Raw genomic sequence first — 27409 nt, forward strand, 5'->3', positions numbered from 1 at the left:
TAAGGGCCGGTCAGTGGAATTGTTAGGAAAAAAACAACTGATGCATGAAAAATAGTGGCATGTTGGGTCAAGTGTTTCTTCTTAAATCTCTCAAATTCCAATTTCCATGAGGGGACCTGGTGGCCTTCAGAAACCCTGCTTGTCCTAGGCCTTGACCTGTTTGTCCTACAAAAGAATTGAAAGGGGAGAGACCATGCATCAATTCCTTTTTTCTCCTAGCCACAGAGAGAGAGAGTACTGTATTTTGTTATTGAACTCTGTGTGTTCTGGTCAACATGGCCTTAAATTTCTGTAAGAATAAATATGAACTGTAAGTGATTGGGTTTTTTATTTCTTTTTTCCATCTGTTCCAATATAGGAGGATTATAATTGAGTTGAAAGTACTAAAAGAACTACATTTTGTCAAGTCTGGCCTTGATTGTTACTGGGCAGATACAGGATGGTTATAGAGATGGCATGGATCTTTGCAACATGTGCTGTATTGTGATGGTGATGGTGGTGAGAAATGTGCCACAGATCCACCCCTCTGGATCCATCTTTATCACGGTTGACATGATAGGAATGTTTTCTACAGTCAAAGGTGGGGTCTTTCATAGCTGCCTTTCCCAGTACTAGTCTTCTGATTTATTGACTGCAGTCTCCGTTCTGATCAATAATTGATCCGAGGTAGTTATTTAATGGGTTGCTTGAAGAATGTGTTTGCAATGAACAAACTGTTGGCCTTGCAAAATTCAGTCACTCGCATTTCTTGATCCTAGGCCAGATTTTCCTACAGTCTTTGATTCTACTCTTTTGCATTCCAGTCACCTATGATTAGCAAGAGGTCCCTTTTGGGTGAGTGATCTATTTCCTCCTGGACTCCAGCATAGACTCTTTCAGTTTCTTCTTCTGTCTCTGTAGTTGGATCATAAACTTGGATTATGGTTATATTAATGGGTTTTCCCATTATTCCATCCAGAAAGCACGGTTGATCTCATTTGCATGAAAGACTTTCAAACGATGTTGCACAGATCCTGTCACTGTCCCTTCATTGAAGTGACATTATCCAACATTTTGTGTTAACAGGAGTTCATGTTAATTCAATGCAGTAGCACTATGATCTGAAAGCTTTCTGCAGGATCGCAGTGAAAGAAGAGATAAGGATGGGGGAGCGATCCTGTCCTTATCCCATCCCCGTGTGATAATCTCCACTGCACCCAACATGCATGGCCTATTAAAAGGGGTTGCATCCGCACTGCGGAAATAATGTAGTTTGACACTACTTTAACTGCAATGACTCAATGCTATGGAATCCTAGGATTTAGTTTTCTGAGATACAGTATTTAGCCTTCTCTGTCAGAGCTCTGAGGCCACATCAAACTACAAATCCCAGGAGTCCATAACATTGACCCATGGCAGTTAAAGTGGTATTAAACTGCAGCATTTCTGCAGTGCAGATGCAGCCAGGGTTTCTTAGTACCTCTGCGGCTTATCTGAGTTATGAATAAAGTTAAGTTTAATAAAGGTGATCTAGGATTTCGGCAACAACTACAACAAGTACAGCAAGATCACACAGACTGAATATAAGAAACATCATGATAACGTGGCTGCAATAATATGCTGAAATCTATGTATTTTCAAAAAAGGATTTACTCTCTGCAAGGAACTACTGGTGGGAACATCAGCTTGAAAAAGTTGTAAAGATGGTGAAGTAAAAATCTCATGAGACTTGTAAGATTCAAACCGATAAACTATTATAACACAGTATGCCAGATGTAATTGTGGTTGAGTTAAAGGAAGATAGCCTTATAGATGTAGTGATCCTGAGGGACAGTAGGATCAAAGACAAAGAGAAAGAAGAAAAGATTATGAAGCATCAAGATTTACGAATGGAGACTAGGTGCCGAAACACACTGCAGAAATAATCCATCTTGAGACTGCTTTAACTGCCCTGGCTCAATGCTAGGGAATTCTGGGAACTTTAGTTTTGTGAGGCATTGAGACTTCTGTCAGAAAGCTCTGGTGCCACAACAAACTACAATTCCCAGGATTCCCTACTACTAAGCCAGGGCAGTTAAAGCGGTCCCAAGCTGGATTATCTCTGCAGTGTGTTTTGGACCTTGGTGCCACTGGGAAAAGAAAACAACTTTCTTTCAGAGATGAAAAGGATGGACGGTGAATGGATGATGGAGCAAATTTGCTTTTGGCAACAAGATTTCAGTTGCAAGAGATTCCACCTAAACATTAGGAAGAACTTCTTGACTGTAAGAGCTGTTCAAGAGTAGAAATAGACTTTCTCGGAGGGTGGTGGATTTTCCTTCTTTGGAGGTCTTTATACAGAGGTTGGATGGCCATCTCTCAAGGGTGTTTCAGTTATGTTTTCCTGCACGGCAAGGGAGGGCCCTTGGGGGTCCCTTCCAACTCTTATGCTTCTAAAAAGTGGCACATCATGCACCTTCTGCGAAAGCTCCAGCTTTGCCTCTCTGTTTTTCCTGCTGCTGCTTGGAGGGTCTGAGCTGACATCACTGTGAGAATGCGTGTGAGAGCCAAAGGCATCCAGACACTCCTTGCTTACGTAGACGAAAAAATGGCTGGGGAGGGAGGCACGACTCCAGACAGGCGGACCACACACACAGAGGGCCTGGCAATGGGGAAGGCTTCCCTCCATCTCCCAGCAAACAGAGCAGTGGGGAGGAGGCACAACCCACCCACGTTCTGCTCCCAGGCCAAAAAGAGCAACGTCAGATCCCAGGCAAGGACAGAAGGAGTCTGTTTGGGGAGCAGAGGGACAGTCCAGGCCTACCATGGCCCCTTGGCAAGGCAAGGCAGTGCCGAAGATGGGGCAGAGTCAGGGGAGACCTCCAGGGCGATCTGTCCAACCTCTTCCTTCTACGTGGGAAGACGCAACCCAAGCACTCCTTGTGGCAGATGTATCTGCTTAAATCCTCCAAAGAGGTTTCGGAGAGACTCTGCCACCCTCTGAGGCAGCAGCGCCTTCCACTGTCAAGCCACTCTTAGGAGCTTATCACACGAGTTTATCTGGAGTTTATCCTGGGGGGAAATCACGTAATTACACAAAACAATTTCACATGACATCGCACAAAACTCGTCATTAAAATGGTCACAAAGAAGCATTAATGCACATCTTTTTACTTTTGGGATTTCAGAAACAATGCATTACTAATAGCACTTTACGCAACTGCATGTGAGAATTCGCCCAATTACCATTTTCACTTTATTTGCAGGATGGTTTAAATGCTCTTTAATCTCTCTTTAATGCTGAAATTAGCCCCAGTGTGATAAACTCCTTTAGTGTCAGGAAGTTCTTCCTAATGTTTAGGGGGGAATCTTTTCCTGCAGCTTGCATCCACTGCTCTTTGTCTCTGGAGCAGCAGAAAACAAACTTGCTCCTTGCTGAAGATGACATCCCTTCAAATAGTTGAACATAGCCTTCAAATGCATAGAATCATAGAATCACAGGACATTCTTCCTAGTATTCAGGAGGAGTCTCTTTTCCTGCAGCTTGAACTCATTTCTCTGGGTCCTAGTCTCTGCAGCAGCAAAAAAACAAGCATGCTCCATCCTCAGTTTTGCAGCCCTGCAAATATTTAAACATGGCTATCATGTCACCCCCTAACCGTCTCCTTCCCAGGCAAAATATACACAGCTCCCTAAGTTGTTCCACATAGCGCATGGTTTTTTCCAGACCTTTCATCATTTTGATGAAAGAACTGAATTGCAATAATTTCCCATGGAAGCAAAGTCATGCTTAAAATTCTGCAGCAATGCCGCCTACCTTATATGGGAGTGAAAAATCCCTAAGCTTCAAGATGGATTCAGAAAAGGAAGAGGCGCTAGGGATCACATTGCAAACATATGTTGGATAATGGAGCGCATCAGGAAGAAAATCTGCTTGAATGGCTACAGCAAAACCTTTGACTGCATAGATCATGAAGAGCTATGGTTTGCTCTTAGAAGAACGAGAGTGCCACAACATCTGATTGTCCTAATGTGTAACTTATACATACTCAAGGCAAGAGGTTGCCATCAGAACAGAAGATGGAGAAACAGAATGGCTCCCAATCGGCAAAGGGTCAAGCAAGTCTGCATACTATCACACTATCTATTCAATCTATATGAAGGAAGTATCATATACAGAACAGTCTTAGACTCAGAGGCAAGAGGAATTAAGCTAGATGGAAGGAGCATTAGCAAGATATATAGCCGACATAATACTACTAACAATTACTACTAACAGAAATAAACAAAGGTTTGGAGTGATTGAGGAAGATCAAGGAAGAAAGTGCCAAGGTTGCATTGATGCTGAACATCAGATGATGATGATGATGATGATGATGATGTCCTCCACCACCATGGAAGATCTACAATAATTCATTGTAGGCAATTGAAATAGTCAAAGAGTTCTCATACCTTGGTTCAAATATTGATCAGGATGGAGACTGCAGTCAGGAAATCAGAAGAAGACTAGTAACAGGAAGGGCTGCAATGAAAGAACTGGACAAGATCATAAAATGTAAAGACATAACTAAACATTAAAGTGAGAATCATCCAATCCATTGTATTCCCCATCACCATGTATGGATGCAAGAGACGGAGAGCGAAAAAAGTCAGCAGGAGGAAAATCAACTCATTTAAGGGGTAGTGCTGATGGTTTGTCCCACTCAGAGTAAAGCCCTTCATTCAACTGCTGAATGGTGAGTCAAGCACATCGGTGAATCCCATTGATTCAGTGAATCTACTCAGTGCTGAGAACAGAAATTAGTCTATGGAGAGTATCACACGGGGAAAATTGGGATTAAAAGGGCATTTGCCTGGGAAAGTCACATGATTGTGGAGAAGATTTCCACACACATTGTGATCTGAGAGGACTTATTCTGGGAAGAACCAGGAATGCTCCAGCAACAAACCATTCATCAGGAAATCCCATGAGTGGTTTGTTGTTGGAGCATTCTGGGTCCTTCCTGGGATAAGCCTTCTTAGATCAGGACATCATCTGAAAGTCTTCGCCACGATCGTGCAACCTTCCTGGGAAAATGCCGTTTTAATCCCCTGAATTTCCCCCTGTGATAGTCTCCTGTTATTTGATGAGAATTATTTAAATGTCATAAACCAAACGGTAAACCTCTGAAATAATTAAGAAAAGGCTCATGACTTTTCAGTGGAATTTCTGTAGTTGCCAAATACAAAGGGATCCCTGACCCACCAAGAAGTCCGTCCGGCCTTCTTCGCACAGTGGCCTTGGTGGGAGTCTTCTCAAACCGTTTTTAGTTTCTGGTCAAGCTTAGTAATCGTTCCTTTTAATAGCAAACTCATCTGGAGACTGCCAGCAGAGTCAGAGGCAAAAACTAAGTCTCTGTGAAAGGAGGGATGAATGTGCTGAAGAGTTATTTTCCATGGAGTTGTTGTCTTTGGTGTATGGTGACCCTGTGAATGAGAGACCTCCCGAATCCCCAGTTTGGCACATAGCATCCAACTCTCCCAGTTTGGCAGAGAAAGCCCTAAATAGTCGCCTGCTGTCCTGCTTTTTCAGCCAATTTTAAAATGTCCCAGTTTCTCGGTCTCCCTCCCACTTTCACCCTTTGTTTACTTACTTCAGTTGCTGCAAACTGAGTTCAAAATACTAAAGTTGTTTGCACTCTGCTAACTCAGCCAGAGACAGAGAAGAGCAGGCGGACTCTTCCTTCCCTTCCCAGATGGCTTTGGCAAAAGCAACCTGCTGCAGTCTCTCCCGGCTTCGGTGTTCTTCCCCATTGAAAGATACGGAGAGCCAAGTATTGTCCAACCCATCTGCTTTGGTCAGGCCCCAGTTCTGGGCCCCAGAATTCAAGAAGGATGTGGACAAACTGGAGCCATGTGTCCAAAGGAGGGCCGCCAAAATGATGAAAGGCCTGGAAATTATGAAGCCCTATCAGGAGAGAGTTGGGGAGCTGGGCATGTTTAGCCTGGAGAAGAGAAGGTTAAGGGGTGATAGGAGAGCCCTGTTTAAATACTTGGAGGGGTGTCATATTGAGGAGGAGGAGGAGGGAACAAGTTTGTTTTGTGCTGCTCCAGAGAACAGGACCCAACAAGGGAGCAATGGATGCAAAGGGCAGGAAAAGAGATGGTAAGACGTGTCTAGCAATGGCCAGAAGTCCCCAAGTGACTAGAAGCCCCCCAGAGAGACTCCCCCAAATGCCCCTCAGGCAGCAGACTGAAGCCTCGGAAAGCGCCTGCTGCCAACTTCTTTCTCTCTGACTAATGGGTCCCCTGGTTCCTCCTGGCCTTAGTTCGAGTGAGGGCTAAAGTGTTGGCTGCAGGAATTCCTCTCTTTCTAAGGGGGGGGGCAGAGGGATCCTGGGAAGGTCTTCCAAACCTTCCTTCCCTTCTTGGCTGCGCTTCCAGAGGCGGCGGAGGGAGCAAGGAAGGGCCGCGGGCTCTCTCTCCTCCTCCTCCTCCTCCTCCTCCTCCTCCCTCTCTTTTCTCCTCCTCCTTTTCCTTGCCCCCTTCTTCCCCCTCTTTTCGGGGAGCCTCCTCCCCGGCAAGCCTCCCTCGCCCTCGCCTCGCTGGCCTCCAGCCCAGGACAACAAAAGCCCCGCCGAGCAGAGGCCGAGCAGAGCCCTTTTGGGGGAGAAGAAAGAGAGAGAAAGGGGCCCGGAGGAGGGGCTGGGGCTGGAGGGACCCCCCCAAAAGCTCCCCCTCCTCCTCCTCCTCCTCCTCCTCCTCTTCTCTTTGCCCTTCCTTTCCTTCTTTCCTTCTCTCTCTCTCTCCAACTTGGGCCAAAGTTTGGGAGCAAGTTTCCTCTTTGTTCCTTTGGGCTCTTTCTTTTGGAGAAAGGCAAAAAGGGCCCGGAGGGAGGGAGAGGGGGCTGGGGGACACCCCCCCCAAAAAAACCGGCCTCCCTCCTTTTCTTTTCCTTTCCTTCTCTCTCCCTCCTTTCCCAAGTTTGGCCAAAGTTGGGACCCACTTTCCACTTAGTTTCCTTGGGGTTTTTTTTTGTGGGGGGGGGGGGGGGGGGAAGAGAAAGAAAGAAGGAAAAGTGGGGGAAGGAGAAGAGAAAGCTGTAACTGAGGAGAGCCCCCTCACAAAGAGCCCCTCCTCCTCCTCCTCCTTCTTCCCTTCTTCCTTCCTCGAAGTCCGACCCAAGTTGGAAGCCCCTTTCTTTCCTCTTTGTGGGTCTTGTTTTGGGGGGGCTCAGGCGGGGGGTCTCCTCCAAAGTACCACCCTCTTTCCCCCTCTCTCCTCTTCCTCCTTCCTTTCTCCCCACTTCGGGGCCCCTTTGCGCTTCCAGCCTTGCGCCCCGGAGGGAGAGAGAGAGGGCGGGGGGGCATGGCTTTTCCCTCGAGGGCCCCTTCCTCCTCGGTCCCCTGAGGGCCCCCTGAGGGCCATGGCTCCCGGGGCGACGGGGGCTTCCGCCGCTGCCTCTCCCTGGCCCCTCCTCCTCCTGCTCTGGGGCTCCTCTGCTGCCGGGGGCCAAGGCCGGGCGCCCCTCAACCGGAGCCAGGCGCCGCGGCTTCCCCTCGGGGCAGCTTTTCTGCCGGAGGGCGGCCAGCTGTGAGCCGCTGGAGGAGGGCGCCTGCCTGGGCTCGCCTCTGCCCTACGCCGCCACCGCCACCCTCCTGGCCGGGGACTCGGCTTCCCAGGCCCAGGCCCCCACAAACCTCCTCCTCTGGTCCGGTAAGAAGAAGGAGAAGAGAAGGACATCGGCCCCGCGGAGACTCCTCCTCGGGAGCCCCTGGAAGGCCCCCTGGCTCCGCTCTGGAGCCTAAAGGGACTCCCAGAAGGGAGTTTGTGGGGATGCTGGGAGGGTTGCATCGGTCCAGCCGGGAGCAAGGTTTTGGGTCGGGGAGGGAGGCAGGGCTCGCCTCTTGTCCGGGGCCCAGGAAGGACGGAAGGTTGCTCCCCTTCGGGCCTTGCTCGGCCGGTCGGGAGAAGAGGAGAGGACGGGGTCCTCCTCGCCCTGCTTCGCCACTCTTCCTTCTAGCTTTTGGGGGCCTTCTGGGCTCAGGAAGGAAAGGGGTTCCTAGCTTTGGCACGTTTCGCACTTTGTCTCTTAATAAGGTCCAGGAAAGACAATGCTTTCCTTCTGGTGCCTTCGATCTTGAGTCCTTGAAGGCTTTCCAGGTCCACTAAAGACAAAGGTTTCCCTCACTTGGGATGTTTTTTGTTTAGGATGTTTAGGATGTTGAAGGTCGTGAGTCTTTCTATGCTCCCGGCAAAGACAACACTTGGCTTAACTTTGGGGTCTTTGTAGAGTCCAGTAAGGACCAAAGACTGACTTGAGTGTGAATAACAACCACAGCCACAAACCTTTGGGATGTTTTTATGGTCCGGTAAAGACACAAGTTTCTTCTTTGTAAAGAAAAAAGTTCTACGTCTTTATGATAACTTTCATACTGTTTCAAGAAGATGTCTTTAATTGCTTTTTAAGTCAGAAGGTAAAGGTTGGGTCTTATAAAATAATAGTCCTTAAAGTTAAATACAAAGAAAGGGAACAAGAAAAAAAACAAACAGCAAATCATTTTTATCAATGACCCAGAGGACAAATTGGGAGCATACTTCTCAAATTGTGCAGATGGAACCAAATTAGAAGGAATAAGCTAATACTCAGAGGACAGGATCAGATCCAAAATGATCTGAATAGACTAGAAAGCGGGCCAAGCTAACAAAAGTGAAATTCAACACAGAGAAATGTAAGGCAGAAAAAATAAATGCACAGAATAGGAGGGGGACACCTGGCTGAATGAAACTACGTGTGAAAGGGATCGAGGAGTCCAAGTAGACCACAAGTTGGAACATGATGAACAGTGTGATGCGGCAGCTAAAAAGGCCAATGCATTTTAGGCTGCATCAATAAAGTATAGGTGTCTAGATCAAGAGAATAATAGTGCCACTGTATTCTGCTCTGGGTCAGGCCCCACAGAAGAATATTGTGTCCAGTTCGGCGCCAATTCAAAAGGACATTGAGAAACTGGAGCGTGTCCAAAGGAGGGCAACAAAAATGGTGAAGGGTCTGGAAACCATAGCCCTGAGGAAGGACTAGGGAGCGGGGATGTTTAGCCTGGAAAAGAAAGGTCAGAGGTGATAGATGAAGCCCTGTTTAAATATTTGAAGGGATGTCATTGAGGAGGGAGCAAGCTGTTTGTTGCTGCTCCAGAGAACAGGACCCAGAACAATGGATGCAAGCTGCAGGAAAAGAGATTCCACCAGCAACATTAGGAGGAACTTCCTGAGAGTAAGGGCTGTTCACAGTGGAATGCACTCCTTCCGCGAGGGTGATAGAGTCTCCTTCCTTGGAGGTCTTTAAGCAGAGGCTGGATGGCCATCTGCCAAGAGTAATTTGACTATGTCTTTCCTGCATGGCAGAATGGGTTGGACTGGAGGGCCCTGGCAGTCTCTTCCAACTCTATGATTCTATGCCTGTTCCAGACTGCCAAAATAAAGCTGCTTCGGGTCTCTTTGGAGGTAATGCCGTTTAAAATGATGCATGTATCCTAAGAATCCAGAAGCTGACCAAAGCTGCCACTCCAGTGCTTAGGAATGGAGTGTGCTTTGGCGCGACTCCTGACTCTTAGGACCCATGCAATCATTTAAAATAGCATACCTCCAAAGAGACCCGAAGCAGCTTTATTTTGACAGTCTGTAACAGGCCTAGGATCTATAAAACCCAACTCACCTACAAAAATAAAAACATTATACAGTCAGTCCTCCCCATCCGCAGATTCTTTATCCATGATTCAAGCATCCACAGCTGATAATAGTCCAAAATACATAAATGTCCAACAGCAAAGTTTGATTTTGCCCTTTATATAAGGGATAGTTTTTTTACTATTCATTGTACTGATGAATATTTGTGGATTCATGGATCTGGGTATCCACAGGGGTTCCTGCAACCAAACCTCAGCAGATACCAAGGACCACGTTAATAATAAGAAATGTTATGTTGTTGTTGTGTATATCGCCCTCAATCAGTCTTGGCACATGGTGACTTTGTGGATAAGACAGACTTCAAGACCCCCCTATTTTCCACTATTTCTCTAAGTTCCTGGAATTCAATACCTGTGACAGAGTCCAATCGTCCATCTGGCATGAGGCCTTCCTCTCTTTCTGCTTAGCTCTACTCCTTTCCCAGCATTTCCAAGGAGTCCTTCTTCTCATGATGTGTCCGAAATACGACAGCCTCATTTTGGTCATCTTGACTTCCAAGGATTTTCAACTTGAGCGCTCCAGGACCACATTGGTTTCTCCTTTTGGCTGCTGTCCATGAGATGCTCAGCACTCTCTCCACCCCACATCACCTCAATGAAGGGACTTTCTTCCTATCCCTTTCTTAACTGTCCAGCTTTCACATCCATACATGGCATAGGGAATACAATGACTTGTATGCTTCTAACTTTTGTGCTCATATCTTGCAATTTTAGGCCTTTCTAGTCTTTCATACCACTCTCCCATTCTTAGTCTTCTTCTATTTTCCTGGCTGCAATCCGCTTGCGATCAATGTTTGATTCCAGGTATGAGAACTCTCACTATTTCTATTTCCTCATTTTCTAGGTTAAAATTTTGTATAGATTCTCCATGGTCATTAGCTTTCTTTCTTTATGTTCAATAAAAGCCTGCTTTTGCACTTTCTTCTCCTTGATCTTCCTTAGTAGTTTCTCTAGGTCTGTGATGTTTTTTTGCTAGTAGGTTGTGTCATCTGCATACCTTAGATTGTTGATATTCCTGCCTCATATTTTTCACTCCTCCTCTTCTTCTGGGTTCAAGCCTGCTTTTCGCATAGTATGTTGTGCTACAATCGAACAGATAGGGTCAAAGGATCCATCCTTGCCTGACCCATTTGCCAAGTGGGAACCATTGTTTTTCTCCTTGTTTTGTCCTGACAGTGACTTCTGTCCTGAGTAAAGATTCCTCTTTAGGAATATCTAGATGTAGTAGCACTCCCATCATGTCTTTAAGGGTGTTCCATAGACTATCAGGATCGTGCATCCAAAGGCCTGGCTATAAAGCACATGCTGATTTTCTTTTGGAATTCCCTGGTGGGCCTCTATTATTCATAATATTTTGCAATGTGGTCCCTGTGCCTCTTCCTGTTCCTGAATCTGCTTGAACCTCTGGGATTTCTCTCTCCATGTATGGTTGGAGTCATGCGGCAGAAATTTGAGCAACAAATAATACTACTACTCCACTGTATGTAAATGAGATTTGAACATCCACAGATTTTGGTATCCACGGGGGTCCCGGAATCAAAGCCAGCAGATAACAAGGCCCACTGTACTTCCATACATTCATTATACTAAATTCGTTACACATCATTATTAATTTTATTACATTACTCTCTACTGGCTTTTCAAGTCTAGTTTTATATTGCAGTAACACAAATTATGTAACGAGATTATTTTCGTTCTTCCTTTACAATGTCTAAAGCTCATTACATAATCTTTCCATCCCTCCCTTCGTTTCTAAGGAATGTGTTATCTACTAACCCCCATGTAAATTCTTAGAATGTCATAATTTATAATCTCTACCTGATCTCTGTGCTTCCTCTAAATTATGTACCCCAATTAGCCTCCCGATATCTGGTAAATAACAGTCATTGTTGTAAGGTTTTTAAAAATGTTTCTTGTTGAGCTGGTTTGGGTCCTTTTCTGGGAGAAAGGCAGCACAAAAAATGAATGATGAAAGAAAAGCAGAGGAAAAACAACTCCTAGAAATGCAAATGAATGCTCTTAGTCCTGCACAAATGGAGGATGTTTTGGAATTCCTTCTGGACAGAAGGTGGGAATGTAGGACAGGTCCTGGAAAAGGGGGATGTCTGGTCACCTTAGACTGGTTGTCGTCACTGCAGAAATGAGATAAGGCACTGCAGAATGTAGGGAATTGCAGAAAAATGGAGGACGTGACCAAAGAAAAGCCAAAACCCAGTCATAGCAATGTAAATGCATGCTTCTTAGTCTTGTGCAAAATGGAGGTAGTTTTTGGAATTTCCTCTGGACAGAAGGCTGAAATGTAGATGCATCGGAAAAGAGGACATTGAGTAGTCCTGTAGTTCCCAGAGACCCCCCTTTATCTTTTGCCTCCCAGTATTCTCACTTTTGCACACCCACATCACACGGTTCCATTCTTTTTCTTACACAGTTGCACTCTGACACATTGGGCAGAAAGGGAAGTTTTTTCCATCTGGAAAGGGGCAAAAAGTTTCCTTTTCTCTGGTTTGTGACACACATACAACCTCTTTCCTCTCACTCACATGTCAGCTGCACACTTTCTTCTGCTGCCTTTCTCCCTCACACCCTTAGCCAGTTTTTGTTTGTGACAGACACACAACCCCTCTTTCTCTCACACATGTGCTCATCTGCACACTTTTTCTCTGCCTCCCACATAGTCAACCTTCTCACACAGTCATACATTTTCTTTGCACTTTCTCTACACACACAATTCTTATGCTCAGCCAGGCTCTCTCACAGGCATTCAGTAACGCTTTCCCTCACTTTCTTTCACACGATTTCTCACACACAAGACTCTTTCATGCAAACTGACATACAAGTGATTTAAACACACTGATCTCACTCCACACATCAGTACACTCGTTCTTTGCACTTTTTGTCTTATTCTCATGCTCAGCCATGCTTTCTCAGCCACATTCAATCACACTTTCCTTTCTTGCTTTCACACACAGCACTCTCACACACACCCATTCATGCTAACATACAAGTGATTTAAATACACTAGGTTCTCTCTACTCACTCTCAGCAAAACTCTTTCTTTGCACTTTTTGTCTCACTCACTAATTTTCATGCTCAGCCATGCTCTCTCAGCCCAATTCAGCAGTCACACTTTCCTTCACTTTCTTTCACACAGTCCACCTCACATGCTAAAATACAAGTGATTTTCTCTCAACACTAATCTTTTTCACACACCCCTTTCTTACTCTCTTCTCTCCCTCAGATGATTCAGTCGCAAGCACAACTTTCTCTCTCACACACATGCACACACACTCAGTCACACTCTTATCTCTGTTGTATATTTCACATAGGCACTCATTCACATGAGAGATTAATGTTTCTGTGCGACTCTGTGTTTGTGTGTGTGTGTGTGAGAGAGAGAGAGAATGCATGAATGAATGAATGAATGAATGAGTGTGACTGAATGTGTACATATTCACAGTGTGGCGATATGTAAGAAAGTATGTGTAAACGACTGTGTGTGAGTGAGTGCCAGTATGTGTGAGAGAGAATTCAAGTGTGCAATTGTGTGAATGAGTGTGTAGCGGAGGAAAGTGTATACGAAATAGTATGTGTGTTGACAGAGGAGAATGCATCAGGGAGCCCTATCACACTACCTGTTGTGAGCTATTATTCCCCTGTATTGCCATGGCAGCATGAGGTCCTGGGATGTGTAGTTTGGGAGGTGGTATGTATAAATTTTCAGCCAGAGAGGCCACACTAACACTACAACTCCAGCATTCAACAGGCTCTAACTCTCTGGGGTAGGAGGGCACTGAGTGTAGATTTAGAAGTTAAGGATGGTAGAAGGGCTTCATGAGTGTGGATGTAGCAGCTTAAAAAGCCAATATGATCTAGGCTCATTACAGAGTAAGGTCTAGATCAAGGAGTAATAGTGCCTCTATTTGCTCTGCAGGCACTGATTGTCATCTGGCTCCACAATTTAAAAAGGATGTTGAGAAACGGGAGTGTATCCAAAGGAGGGTGACTAAAACGGTGAAGGCCTGGAAACCATGAAGCCCTATGAGGAATGACTTAGGGAGCTGGGGATGTTTAGCCTGGAGAGAGAAGGTGTAAGAGGTGATATGATAGCCCTGATTAAATTTTGAAAGGATGCCATATCAGGAGGGAGCAGGCTTGTTTTCCTGCTGCTCCAGAGAACAGGACCCAGACAATGGATGCAAACTGCAGGAAAGAGAATTCCAGCTCAACATTAGGAAGAACTTCCTGAACAGTCAGGGCTGTGGAACACACTCCTTCCTCGAGAGTAGTGGAGTCTCCTTCCCTGGAGATCTTTAAACAGAGGCTGGATGGCCATCTGTCGGGATACTTTGACTAAGTTTTCTGCATGGCAGGATGGGATTGGAACTGGTTGGCCTTTGGGGTCTCTTCCAACAGGATTCGGTGATTCCAAGCAGACCTGTAGCTTCAAACACAACACTTTGGTTTTCTCTTCAAGGTTTATTTCTATTGTCTTTGCCTGATGAAGAAGTGAGGAGTTTCCAAAGTTGGCATCAGGGTTTTTTGTACCTTCGTTTTACCCTTTTGTCCTTAGCAAGAGAAAGAGCAGAAGAACTTATTGTGTTACAAACAAGCAACCAGTTTACACAGATGTAAGAACAATTAAACGGTTTAGAAGAAAAGCTATCAAACTATGTCTTACCCATAAGCCTTGTATTAATAATGTATCTCTTATGCATAGACTTGGCTAAGAATTAGAATGTTCTAAAGGATACAAATGCATTGGCATCAATAACAGAATACAGACCTTGGCATAGATGAGAGATGCTTAGATGTTTTAACAGGGGAAACAATATATGTAATTCAAGCAGTAATTCCCAAACTTTGGTCCCAAGAAGCCCTACCAGCTTGGCCAATGGTCAGGAATTCGGGAGCTGAAGTCCAAAACATCTGGAAGACCAAAGTTTGGGAACCACTGTAAGGTCATCATACAAGAGGCATTCTGGGCTTAGCAAAGGAATCGCTGGGGTGTAATAGATGATAGAGTTGGAAGAGACCGCAAGGGCCATCCAGTCCAACCTCATTCTGCCATGCAGGAAATCCAAATCAAAGCATCCCTGACAGATGGCCTCCAGCCGCTCTGCTAAAGACTTCTAAGGAAGGAGACGAGAGTTTGTTTCCACTGTCGAACAGCCCTTACTGTCAGGATCCTCCAATGTTTGAGCTGGAATCCTTTTCGTTGGAGCTTGCACGATCTTCTTCGGAATCCTATTCTCTTGGAGCAGTCAGAAACAAGCTTCTGCCGCCTCAATATGATCCCTTTCAAGTATTTAAAGCGGGCTAGCAATCACCTCTAACCTTCTTTTCTCTAGGCTAACATCCCCAGCTCTCTGAGGTCATTCATGGGCAAGGTTCCAATCCTTCACATTTGTCACTCCTTTGGACACTTCGTTTTCAATGTCCTTTTTGAATGTGGTGCCCAGACGGACACGTATCCAGGTGGGCCTGACCAGAGCAGATACAGGGCACCATACTCTCTTGACTAGACATTTACTCTTGATGCACCTAGAATATTGCTTGTTAGCTGTCGCATCGCACTCATGTTCAACTGTGGTCTACTTGGACTCCCAGATCCCTTTCACACATATAACTCTCATTCAGGCAGGTGTCCCCCATAATCCTGTATCTGTGCATTTCATTTTTCCATCCTAAGTGAAGTACCTTACATTTCTCCGAGTGGAATTTCATTTTGTTAGCTTGGACCAGCTTTCTAGTCTATTCAGGTCATTTTGGATCTTGATCCTGTCCTGGAGTATTAGCTATTCCCCTAATCTGGTATCATCTGCAAATTGATAAGTAACCCCCAATTCTGTCATCCAGGTCATTGATAAAGATGTTGAATAACACTGGGCCCAAGACAGAGCCCTGTGGGACCCAATTCCCTCTCAGGATGAAAAGAAGCCATTGTTGTGTACTTGGATCCTGGATGAAGAAATAATTCATGCCGTGAGAAGTGAAAGGTGGGGACTGTGTGCCCTTCCTTACAGTCTTGGATTGCAGATCCCAGCATCCATCACCATGTGTCTGTGCGGTTAGGGGCTGCTGGCAGATAGAGTCCAGGAACATATAGAGAGCCACCTTGTCTGCCTTTAAGTAGATGGAACTGTGCATTTTCTTCAGTTTTCATGTAACAAATGCGCAGGGACTCATCTGCTTGCTGTCAGATAAAGAGGACAACTTGATTATCAGTCTCTTTTGTAGATTGCATTCAATGACCTTCTCAACCCGTATAAGCTTTCTGTGCATGGCAGACTCTTCCTGTGGCCAGAGCCATGACCCTAAAAGAATTACCCACCACAAGGTCCCTTCTGGAACAAACACAACTGCTTTCTTAAGCTTCAGGATGAATTCCTTTTTAAAAAAAAATAAGTTCTTCAAAGTAGCCATTGCAAAATTTGAAAGGATAGTTTGGTCAAATCCTGGGCTGATATGTTTTATCTCGGGAATGGAATGGGGATGCAAGATGTGTGCCATTGATATATTCACAACATGACCCCAAATAACTTTGAAGAGAATGTGCATTGCAACAGGTAAAAGTAATGTTTTAAACTGGCCACCTGTAAAAAGTAAGAAAGAAAGAAGGAAGGAAGGAGGGATCTCTTGTTTTGTTTTCTTCCTCTGTTGCTATGTGAAAAAGCAGATGGCTGTATCAGACTTGGAATATATGTGTATTGAGTGCGCAAGCAGCTGTGGAACTCACTGTCACAAGATATAGTGACTACCAACTTGGACATCTTTCAAAAGGATTTGGATGAATACCTGGCTGCTATTTGGTGTATACTTGTCAGGGTAGATATACATCACTGGCACAAAAGAAACTACTTGAGGATCTCAAAAAGAAAACTATACCTAACAAACTTGAGTGGAACCATGCAAGGTACCAAAATAATTCATGCCATGTTTCAGCTATGTTTTGGCATTGCAATTACAGCCTATCTGAAAAGTTGCTTTGCTTATTATTCCACTCCTACAGCTTGACACCTCTAATGGTTTGAGTACTGGATTATGACTCTGGAGAGCAGGGTTCAAATCCCAGTTCAGCCTTGGAAACCCACTGGGTGACCTTGAGCAAGTCACACTCTCTCAGCCTCAGAGGATGGCAATGGGAAACCCCCTCTGAAGAAACCTTGCGAAGAAAACCCCATGATACCTAAAACCTAATCCTACATTACTTCACTATCCTATCATTGCAAAAAAAAAAAAAAAATAAAAAATAGACCTTTCTAGTTTTGGCCACTCAATGTATCCCAGAATATTTCTGAAACCACTTTTATTTTATATACAGATTTATGCAGTACATGAATACAGAAATTGCTTTGCAGGAACTTTTGTGCAGTACCTTTTGTTGGACAATATTCTGCTATAGCTTTCAGAAGAAAACTATTTATAACAGCGTTGGCCATTGAAACCCCATTCCCCTTGTTCTATACTTTAAATGTCCAGAATGGTTGGGGAACTAACATGTCCTCCCCTTTTCCAATTTGAAGGGGTTTCTTAAATTTCTGTTGCCCTTGTAAGTTTTTTTTTAGGGTCGCCATAAGTCGGAAATGACTTGAAGGCACACAAGAACAAACAGCAACAAACAGCTTGACACCTGAGGAAGTCAAGTAGTGTTTATTCCAAGATACAAGACTTGAAACTTTTGTGATAGAATCAGTTCTTTTTATGAACTTCTATTTAGGACAATTCTTTTCATGGACCTCTATTTAGCATCTTAGCAATCCAGCCAAGTACTGACATTATGAATACTAATGGCAGTAAAGTCAATTTTGCAAAACATTGTCAGCTACTTTCTGTATGCAATTACATAATTGTCAGTTACTTTCTTGATAATTCTTTTTTGGTCTCTGTAATTTTATTTCATTATCTAATTAGTAGTTACCCTTTGTATGTTCTTTAGTTACTTTTGGATCATTTTATATTGTATTTGTTATCTTGTATGGTTTTCCCAACGGTTATTAGGTATAGAGATACAGCACCTGTGTGGTGTACTGGTCTGAGCGCTGGACTATGATTTTGGGAGACCAGAGTTCACACTCGCACATAAAAAAACAGTGATCTTGGAGACACACAACAGCAACAATAATAATCCGAAGAAAATAGGGAGAAAGGAATCCAGTAGCACCTTTTGAGACCTAATGGAGAAAAAAAGGCATTTCTAGCATAAGCTTTCACAGAGTCAGCTTCATCAGACGCTTGATGGACTGGAGGGCATGAAAACTTAGGCTGCAGATTTCTTCCTGGTTAATTTTAAAGATGCTGTGGGATGCCTTTGGGTGCATCTGCAGTGTAGAAATAATGCAGATTGACACCACTGTAATTATTATTATTATTACAGTGAACCCTTGGTATCCACTGGAGTTTGGTTCCAGGTCCCCACTTGGATACCAAAATCCATGGATGCTCAAGTCCCATTATACACAATGGATTATTATTATTATTATTATTATTACAGTGGGCCCTTGGTATCTGCTGAGGTTTGATACCAGGACTCCCATAGATACCAAACTCCATGGATACTCAAGTCCCAATATATACAATGGTGTAGTGTTGTTGTTGTCGTTGGTCATGGATGCTCATGTCCCACTAAATGTAATGGCATAGTAAAATGGTATCCCTTATATTAAATGACAAAATCAAGATTTGCTTTTTGGAATTCATATTTTCAAGCCATGGATAGTTAAATTGGTGGATTAAAAACACATGGATATGGAGGGCTGACTGTATTTATTGATTGATTCTTTTATTTTCATTTTAATACTGTACTTCAAGTGTTGTACATTTTATTACTAGAAAGCAAAAAAATTGCCAAGAGGAGGTGCTCAAGGTGGTATTGCTGATCCCCGTTGCTCTTGTCTATTTTATTTCAAGGTCTGCGGAATGCCCCCCGTTGCTGGGACGTAATCCAGCCCCTCCTTTGTGCCGTGTATATGCCAAAGTGTGAGGATGGCATGGTGGAGCTGCCCAGCCAGACCTTGTGCCAAGCCACACGTGGACCTTGCACCATCGTGGAACGGGAACGGGGCTGGCCAGACTTCCTCAAGTGCACCACGGACCAATTCCCCGAAGGCTGCCCGGTAAGGAAGCGTGATCCTAGTGTAGTCATGGCACAAAAAGTGATAGATCCTAGACCTAGGAAAATGCGATCCTAGGCTGCATCAATAGAAGTATAGTATCTAGCTCAAGGGAAGTTATAGTACCACTCTATTCTGCTTTGGTCAGGCCTCACCTGGAATAATTTTATGTCCAGTTCTGGGCTCCACAGCTCAAAAATGATGTTGGGAAGCTGGAGCGTGTCCAGAGAAGGGTGACCAAAATGGTAAAGGGTCTGAAAACCATGACTTATGAGGAGAGACTTGGAGAGCTCAGGATGTTTAGCCTGGAAAAGAGAAGGTTAAGAGAGCTGATAGGATAGTCCTGTTTAAGTATTTGAAGGGGTGTCAAATTGAGGAGGGAACAAGTTTGTTTTGTGCTGCTCCAGAGAACAGGACCCAGAACAATGGATGCAAGCTACAGAACAAGAGATTCCACTTAAACATTAGGAAGAACTTTCTGACAGTAAAAGCTGTTCAACAAAGGCATGCATTGCCTTGAATCATGGTGGAATATCCTTCTTTAGAGGTCTTTAAACAGAGGCTGGATGACCATCTCTCAGTGGTGCTTTGATTGAGAGTTCCTACATGGCAAAATGGGGTTGGACTCGATGGCTCTTGGGGTCTCTTCCACCTCTATGATTGTATGATTCTCTACGGTTAAAAAAAATAGTGTTTTTTTTAATCTGCGGTTCTTCCGCTGTTGTGGTGGCCCTGTGCCCCTAACACTAGCGGATGTGGAGGACCTATTGTATATTGAAAATATTAAAGCGGGCAGGCAAAGTCCTGAGCATTGCAACTTCCAGGAAGTATATTGATTTGTACATTTTCCCACTTGCTTTTCTTTTCCCACAGAATGAGGTCCAGAACATCAAATTCAACAACTCAGGGCAGTGCGAAGCTCCCCTGGTGCGGACAGACAACCCCAAGAGCTGGTACGAGGACGTCGAAGGCTGCGGTATTCAGTGCCAGAACCCGCTGTTCACCGACACGGAGCACCGCGAAATGCATGTCTACATTGCCGCCTTCAGCTCCGTCACAATCTTCTGCACTTTCTTTACTTTGGTAAGTAGAATGGGGGTCCGATCCACATCTTAGTCCGAACTAGGGATTCTCAACCAGGAACCCTGGCTTTTTGCAAGTGGTTGCTAGGAATTCCACATGAGTAAAAGAAAAATAAATAAACTTTCCCCCCCCAAATAATAGATACAATAATCTTTATGCAAAGATTTATTGAGCCCTAGAGTGCATCTACACTGTAGAAACAATCCAGTTTATTGTAGAAACAGTCCAGTATGTTAGAATCATAGAATCATAGAGTTGGAAGAGACCACAAAGGCCATCCAGTCCACCCCCATTCTGCCATGCAGGAACTCACAATCAAAGCATCCCCAACAGATGGCCATCCAGCCTCTGTTTAAAGACCTCTAAGGAAGGAGACTACACCACATTCTCAAAATCTCAAAAGCATCCACTGATTCTGCTTTTTTGCCTGTTTTCCGTAGGCCACCTTCATTGCCGACTGGAAGAACTCAAACCGCTACCCAGCCGTCATCCTCTTCTATGTCAATGCCTGCTTCTTCATGGGCAGCATTGGTTGGTTGGCCCAGTTTATGGACGGAGCACGCCTGGAGATTGTGTGCCGTGCCGATGGAACTATGCGCCTGGGGGAGCCCACGTAGGTTTCCCAAGGGGATGCGCTTCATTTCGGGAGGGGGGCTTCCCTTGCACAGCGAGAACTCCTGGCTAGCAAGAAACAGAAATCCTTCTCTATGATACCCAGAAATGGGCAAAGTGTGGACCTCTCAGGCTGTTCTTGCGTCCCTCAGCACCTTCAAATTCTCTGAGCTGCCCTTTGCTTGACAGTAAAATCTGGAAGCTTCTGGGTGTGGCAGTTTGCAAGGCTCCTGCATCGATTAACATTAAAAGGAAATCTTTTTTGTGGGTTTTTCAGGCTCTGTGACCATGTTCTAGAAGAGTTTATTCCTGACATTTCACTAGCATCTGTGGCTGGCAACTTCGGAGAAATGAAGATCTGCTGGCGAAACATCAGGAATAAACTCTTCTAGAACATGGCCACATAGCCCAAAAAACCCACAAAAAACTATGGATGCCGGCCTTGAAAGTCTTTGACTTCACAAAAAAGAAATCTGTTTGTTTTTTTAAACAAGAAGTGGGTTTTCCACCTCTTCCAGGGTTTTGCTTTGTTTTCAATTGGGGCACCTCCAAAAGCTCCTAGAATCAAAAATCAATCAGTGAATCAATCACTTTAGTTATATCTCACCTTTCCCCCCAAAGTGGAATTTCAGGCAGCTTACAGAATAGAAAGAGATACAAATAAAACCACATACAATTAAAAACATTTTTAAAAGCTAAGATTAAAATAATAATAAACTGCCTATAGAATTAATTGTAGTCAGCCATCCACATTTGCAGTTTTGACATTTGTGAATTTGATTATTCAGTGATTTGATTAATATATTCACTTCTCTAGACATCTGTAGGTGTTCCAGCGTTCTGTGGTTAATGTTTGGCAGATACTGACCATAGAGTTATGCTGGAGGATCTAGAGATTCCCAGAGAGACATTATCTCAGGTTAAAAAAGGTGTGTTTTTAAAAAAAATGCAGTTTTCCCACTTCCATGGGGGTCTACACCTCTAACCCCAATGAAAATGGAGGGTCCACTGTATATAAAACAGCTTTATGATGCTCCAGAGGTGATGCTCTGGAGGTTAAGTTCTGAAGGGTGACTATTTTCTAATCTTTAAAAGGAGATACTCAGTGGCACAGCTGGTTTTGTTTCCCTTATCAATACTTTGGCTTTGGAATGAGGTGCGTGAGAGTGGCATGAGTGGCATTACGTCTCACACTGGGGTGTCTTATATCAATATGGATGGTAACTGAGCTTTTAAAGAGAGCTTGAACCCATGCCCCTCCTTCCCAGTCCTTTCCTTATGATCCTTAGAGTCATAGAGTTGGAAGAGACCCCAAGGGCCGTCCAACCCAATCCCATTCTGCCATGCAGGAAGACACGGTCAGAGGACTCAATGTGACAAATGAACATTCAGTCTCAGCTTAAAATCCTGCAAAGAACTTTTCTGATAAACATTTCTGTCCCTCTGTGCAGCTCCAATGAGACCCTTTCCTGCGTCATCATCTTTGTCATCGTCTACTATTCCTTGATGTCGGGCGTGATCTGGTTCGTCATGCTGACCTATGCCTGGCACACATCCTTCAAGGCTCTGGGTACCACTTATCAGCCGCTGGTGGGCAAGACCTCCTACTTCCACCTGGTGACCTGGTCCATTCCATTTGTCCTCACGGTCGCTATTTTGGCTGTTGCCCAGGTAAAAGGCTGGACCTGCTCAGTTTCCATGGCCAAGCTGGGAATCGAACTAAAAATATACCCATGGCTAAATTATCCATGACTTATGGCTATCCAACCTCTGTTTAAAAGCATCCAGTGAAGACGACACCATCACTTTCCTGTGGGAATCTTGTCAAAAGTCAAACAGCTCCTAGACAAAGAGGGAGCAGGTACAGGGCAAAAACCATGCAAGGATCTGGGTTGTGTTCCTTCCTAAAGGAACATGGTTCTTCCATGACTCTAAACATGGTTGGGAACATGGCCCTGTAGATATGGCTGGACTTTGGCTCCCTTAATCTCCAAGTATTGGCCATGCTAGCTAGAGCTGAGGTCCATTGAGAGACCAACAATATCTGGAGGAGCACAGCTTCTGAACCTACAGTTAAATGGCCCAAACTGTTGGAAAGAAGCGAGCAGTGGGTATTCCAAGAGAAGTGGTGTTTTAGTGGACAACCGTGGAGCTTTCTCACTAATCTCTGTCTGTCTGTCTTTCTGGCCTCTCCAGGTGGATGGAGACTCAGTCAGTGGCATCTGCTTTGTTGGATACAAGAACTATCGGTACCGAGCTGGGTTTGTCCTGGCTCCCATTGGCCTGGTGTTGATCATCGGGGGCTATTTTTTGATCCGAGGTGGGTTTTATTCCCAGTTCTTTGTAGCTCCTTTACTCAGAAGTTCTGTGGCCCTTTCAGACTACAGTTATGCAGTGGACTTGCCATTTGCAGATTTAAGCATCCAAAGATGGCAAGCCCCATTGCTTTCAATGGGGGCATGTTCAGGCAGCGTTAGTGGGCATGTGCCCACCAGTGAGGAAAATGGGACTCCTGCATTTTTCCTTATTGCATTTCCTTAACAGATCCCCCATGGATACAAAGGGTAGACTGTTGCACGATGACTCCATTTTCCTTCCCTTGGCTGCATCCTGTGGAATCCTGGGATTTGTAGCTTGATGAGGTGCTAGAGCAGTGGCTCTCAAACATTGCTCCTACAGATATTTTGAACTTCAACTCCCAGCAGCCCCAACCAACTTGGCCAACAGTCTGGAAGCTGAAGTCCAAAACATCTGGAATACCAAAGTTTGAGAATTGCTGTGCTAGAGTTTTCTGGATGAGAATTCAAAAACCCTCCCTGGATTTTAAATCCCAAAATTTCTTAGGATGCAAAAATGTCAACAACAACAACAACGATTTCTTACCCTCTTCTCCCCATGGATTTAGGTGGGGGGACAACAACAGATAACAAACAACATCAGTTAAAACACATATCAGTTTTAACAATTCAGTTACAGAACAGAACATTTGTAACAATTCCAATAAAATGAAATATTAAAATACAATATAAAAATATAATTATAAAAAACTAGATACACAAACACATAATGCAGAATAGAACAAAATAGTACAGATATTCAAATATGCTGAAGATAGCTATGCTAAAGATTCTATGGTTCTAGGCTCACATTAGCTCAACAATAGCACCAGGACAGTGCACAGATGCAAACTGGTTTTAAACACACATTCGCACAACAGCATGTGTGGACAATGCTGCCAGTATTGGTGGCTCGTTGGATGTCGATTATATGGATTCAAAGGTATAGCCGTGTTAGTCTGTAAAATCAGTACATAAAGAGGTCTTGTAGCACCTTTGAGACTAACTGAAAAAAGAAGTTGGCAGCATGAGCTTTCCTAGACTTGAGTCTACTTCCTCAGATGCAGATGACTGTATGGATTGTTCATCCTCCCTGTATATCCGGAAGCCCTGGTGGTAAACTGGGTTTTCCTGTCAGTGCAGACACCCTCTGGGAGAAAGAGCTTGTTCCCATAATATAGACCTTAGGCTAAATAACTAATAGGACTTTTTGCTTCTACATTCCAGGCGTGATGACCCTTTTTTCCATTAAAAGTAACCACCCAGGCCTGTTGAGTGAGAAGGCGGCCAGCAAAATCAATGAGACCATGCTACGTCTTGGTAAGTGGGCACAATCTTCATGTGTGGATCTATCTGTTTCGTGGTTGGGTTGCTTTACTTGTGGGACACAGCATCACCAAGGCTCAGGGTGCATCTACACTGTAGAGAGAATGCAGTTCGACACCACTTTGGGTGCCATAGCACCATCCTGTGAAATCCTGAGATTTGCGGTTTTACACGGCCTTTAGCCTTGTCTACCAAAGAGTGGTGGTGTCTTGCAAAACTAAAACTTGAGGGAGAGAGAGGCAGGCTAGCTCCACCAGGCCTGCCTGGAAGAAGCAGAGCCCTCCCTCCGGTCCATCTGCCTTGGTCCAGGCCTCAGAGGGAGAGAAGAATGCTGGACCCGATCCCCTCCTCCCCACCATTCCCTTCTCCTTTTGTGTCATGTCTTTTAGATTGTAAGCCTGAGGGCAGGGAACTGTCTGTTATCCCCTCTGGATTCCCAGTGATTGGGCAGTATATAAATAATAATAATAATAATAATAATAATAATAATAATTATTATTATTATTATAAAAAAACTCCAGGATTCTGTAGGATGGAGTCGTAGTATGTATATATAAATATTTTAAAATCCAAAAAATCTAAAGCATGTCTGGTCTCAGGCATTTCCGATAAGGCAGATGCAACTTGTATAATTAATAAATAAATTGTTGTGCACCTTCAAGTTGTTTCTGATTTCCGGCAACCCTAATGTGAACGTATTGTGGGGTTTTCTTGACAGGATTTTCTCAGAGCGTGTTATGTACTGATGATGATTGTGGGATTTACCCAAAGTCGCCTATTGGATTTCCATAGCCAAGTGCAGATTCAGACTCTAATCTACCAGGGTCCTAATCCAACACTCAAACCAATATACCACACAGGCTCTCAATAAATACATAGTCCATACAGTTTTATAGCAAAAGATGTAAAGATCTGTTGGACATGCATCTGTAACCTGAGGTAGATTGATCGCCAAAGGTCTAAACTAACTTTAGTAAAAAGAATGTGAGACATGTTTTGACATTACCGCCTTCATTACTAGTCAGTCTTAAAGTTCTCTTTATCTTGTAAGTCTTCCTATCAGATGGGACCAAAAACTAGACATGCAAACACATAATGCAGAATAAAACAAAAATAGTCAGTACAGATGTTCAGATATACTGAAGATATATAGATATTCAAATATACTGAAGACTCTGTGATTCTAAGCACACATTGGCACACACTGGTATGACTGCTAAAAAGGCCAATACGATTTTGGGCTGCATCAATAGATGCATAATGTCAAGATCAAGGGAAGTCATAGTGCTACTCTATTCTGCTTTGGTCAAGCCTCACTTGTAATATTGTGTCCAGTTCTGGGCACCACAGTTTAAAAAGGATGCTGAGAAATCGGAGCGTGTCCAAAGGGTCTGGAAACCATGTCCTATGAGGAATGCCTTAGGGAGCTGGGGATGTTTAGCTAGGAGAAGAGAAGGTTAAGAGGTGATATGATAGCCCTGTTAAAATACTTGAAGGGATGTCATATTGAAGATGGAGCAAGCTTGTTTTCTGCTGCTCCAGAGAATAGGGCAAGGAGCAATGGATGCAAGCTACAGGACAAAAGATTCCACCTCAACTTTAGGATGAACTTTCTGACAGTAAGAGCTGTTTGACAGTGGAAGTCACTCCCTCAGAGAGAGCAGTGTATCTTTCTTTGGAGGCCTTTAAGCAGAGGCTGGATGGCCATCTGTCGGAGATGCTTTGATTGAGAGTTCTTGCATGGCAGAAAGGGGTTGGACTAGATGGCCCTCGTGTCCTCTTCCAACTCTAGGATTCTATGAATACTGTCAGTACTGTGCACAGATGCAAACTGATTTTATGAACACACATTCACACAACAGTGGGTGTGGACAATGCTGCCAGTATCGACAAGCTGTTCGACAGTGGAACACACTGCCTCGGAGTGTAGTGGAATCTCCTTCCTTAGAGGTTTTTAAGCAGAGGCTGGATGGCCATGTTAGGGATGCTTTGATTGGGAGTTCCTGCATGGCAGAATGAGGTTGGACTGGATGGCCCTGGCGGTCTCTTCCAACTCTATGATTCTATGACAAACTCCTCAAAGAATAAGAATATACTTGCCTCTTCTGTTCACCACCCATACACCTGTGAATCTGACAGCCTTCCTTTACTCTTGTCTGTGATGACAGGCATCTTTGGCTTCCTGGCTTTTGGGTTCGTGTTCATCACATTTGGTTGCCATTTCTATGACTTCTTCAACCAGGCGGAGTGGGAACGCAGCTTCCGGGAACATGTCCTGTGAGTAGGGGGATGCTGGTGCTTACACTGGTGACTTCCATGTTAGCAGGGGTGGTCTGGGGGGAAATGAATTTGTTCTGGGTTTAATTCCTAACTTTTAAAGACTATCCAAGATGTGCTGAACTCTTCCCCCCCCCCCACCCCAAATAGGTTCAACTTCTTCAATAACTCCCTTAAAATTCAAGGTAAAAGCCACAACAGAAATGCACACACACACACACACACACACTCCAAAAAAAAGAAGCTATTGGCTACCACTGGCAACTTTTTTGGGGGGGAAAAACAAGTCATTAGTAGTTACTACTCATTTGCTGCGGAGAGTAATGAGAATGTAGTGTTTTCCAAATTCCACAATTCCAAAGCAAAACCATGAGCAAAATTGAAGTTATTTAATCAGCTCAACAAATAAAAATTTCAACTTAGGTTCAGATATTATTTTTATGGACATGTGCAGAATAATTTTATAGGTGTTTTCTAAATTTTGTTCCATTCAAATCAATCTTAAGGTTTTTACTCTCCCTGAATAGTAACTTAAGAGTAATGAGGAGTTCACAAGAAATAATCAAATGGATTCTTTTTTAGCACTGTAGCTGGCTATTTTGCAAACTTGTGTGAATGAGTTACTTTTAGAAAGTAACTTCCCAGCCTTTGGAGAGTGTTCCTTCCAACCTCCCTCCTGTTTTCAGCACTATGTATGAGAATTATTGAGCTTCAGGGTGAAATGAGTGCAGGTTAAGACAAACCATAGTTTGGCTAGATTGCCATCCATAATATGTTAACACACATTTTTGAACTGATGATCCTTAGTTAAATAAATCCTTATTTGATTAATTGTACAAGTTGGGCTTCTTTTAAAACATTGGATTTTTAAAGTATGCCATTAGAAAGAAAGCAGATAGAAAGAAAGGAGAAAATGATGGAAGGGGAAGTATATGCAATATGAACTAGGGCCAGGGATATCCTTTGACTAAAGCTGAAAAAG

At 44.0% G+C, this 27409-nt stretch overlaps 1 protein-coding gene across 1 annotated transcript in view; it reads left to right on the top strand.

The window, feature by feature from the left end:
* The first annotated feature begins 5876 nt into the window (after window positions 1–5876).
* The window catches only part of SMO (smoothened, frizzled class receptor), a 32788-nt gene continuing 11255 nt past the window's right edge, over window positions 5877–27409 (top strand). The window contains exons 1-9 of the mRNA XM_042467795.1: window positions 5877–5918; window positions 7455–7653; window positions 18591–18796; window positions 19667–19876; window positions 20317–20489; window positions 21940–22159; window positions 22685–22808; window positions 24052–24144; window positions 26319–26427. Of these exons, the coding sequence (XP_042323729.1) occupies window positions 5877–5918; window positions 7455–7653; window positions 18591–18796; window positions 19667–19876; window positions 20317–20489; window positions 21940–22159; window positions 22685–22808; window positions 24052–24144; window positions 26319–26427 (1376 nt within the window). The remainder of the gene's footprint in view (window positions 5919–7454; window positions 7654–18590; window positions 18797–19666; window positions 19877–20316; window positions 20490–21939; window positions 22160–22684; window positions 22809–24051; window positions 24145–26318; window positions 26428–27409) is intronic.

Source organism: Sceloporus undulatus, chromosome 5, assembly GCF_019175285.1.
Source record: "Sceloporus undulatus isolate JIND9_A2432 ecotype Alabama chromosome 5, SceUnd_v1.1, whole genome shotgun sequence".
In the NCBI taxonomy this organism is placed as follows: domain Eukaryota; kingdom Metazoa; phylum Chordata; class Lepidosauria; order Squamata; family Phrynosomatidae; genus Sceloporus; species Sceloporus undulatus.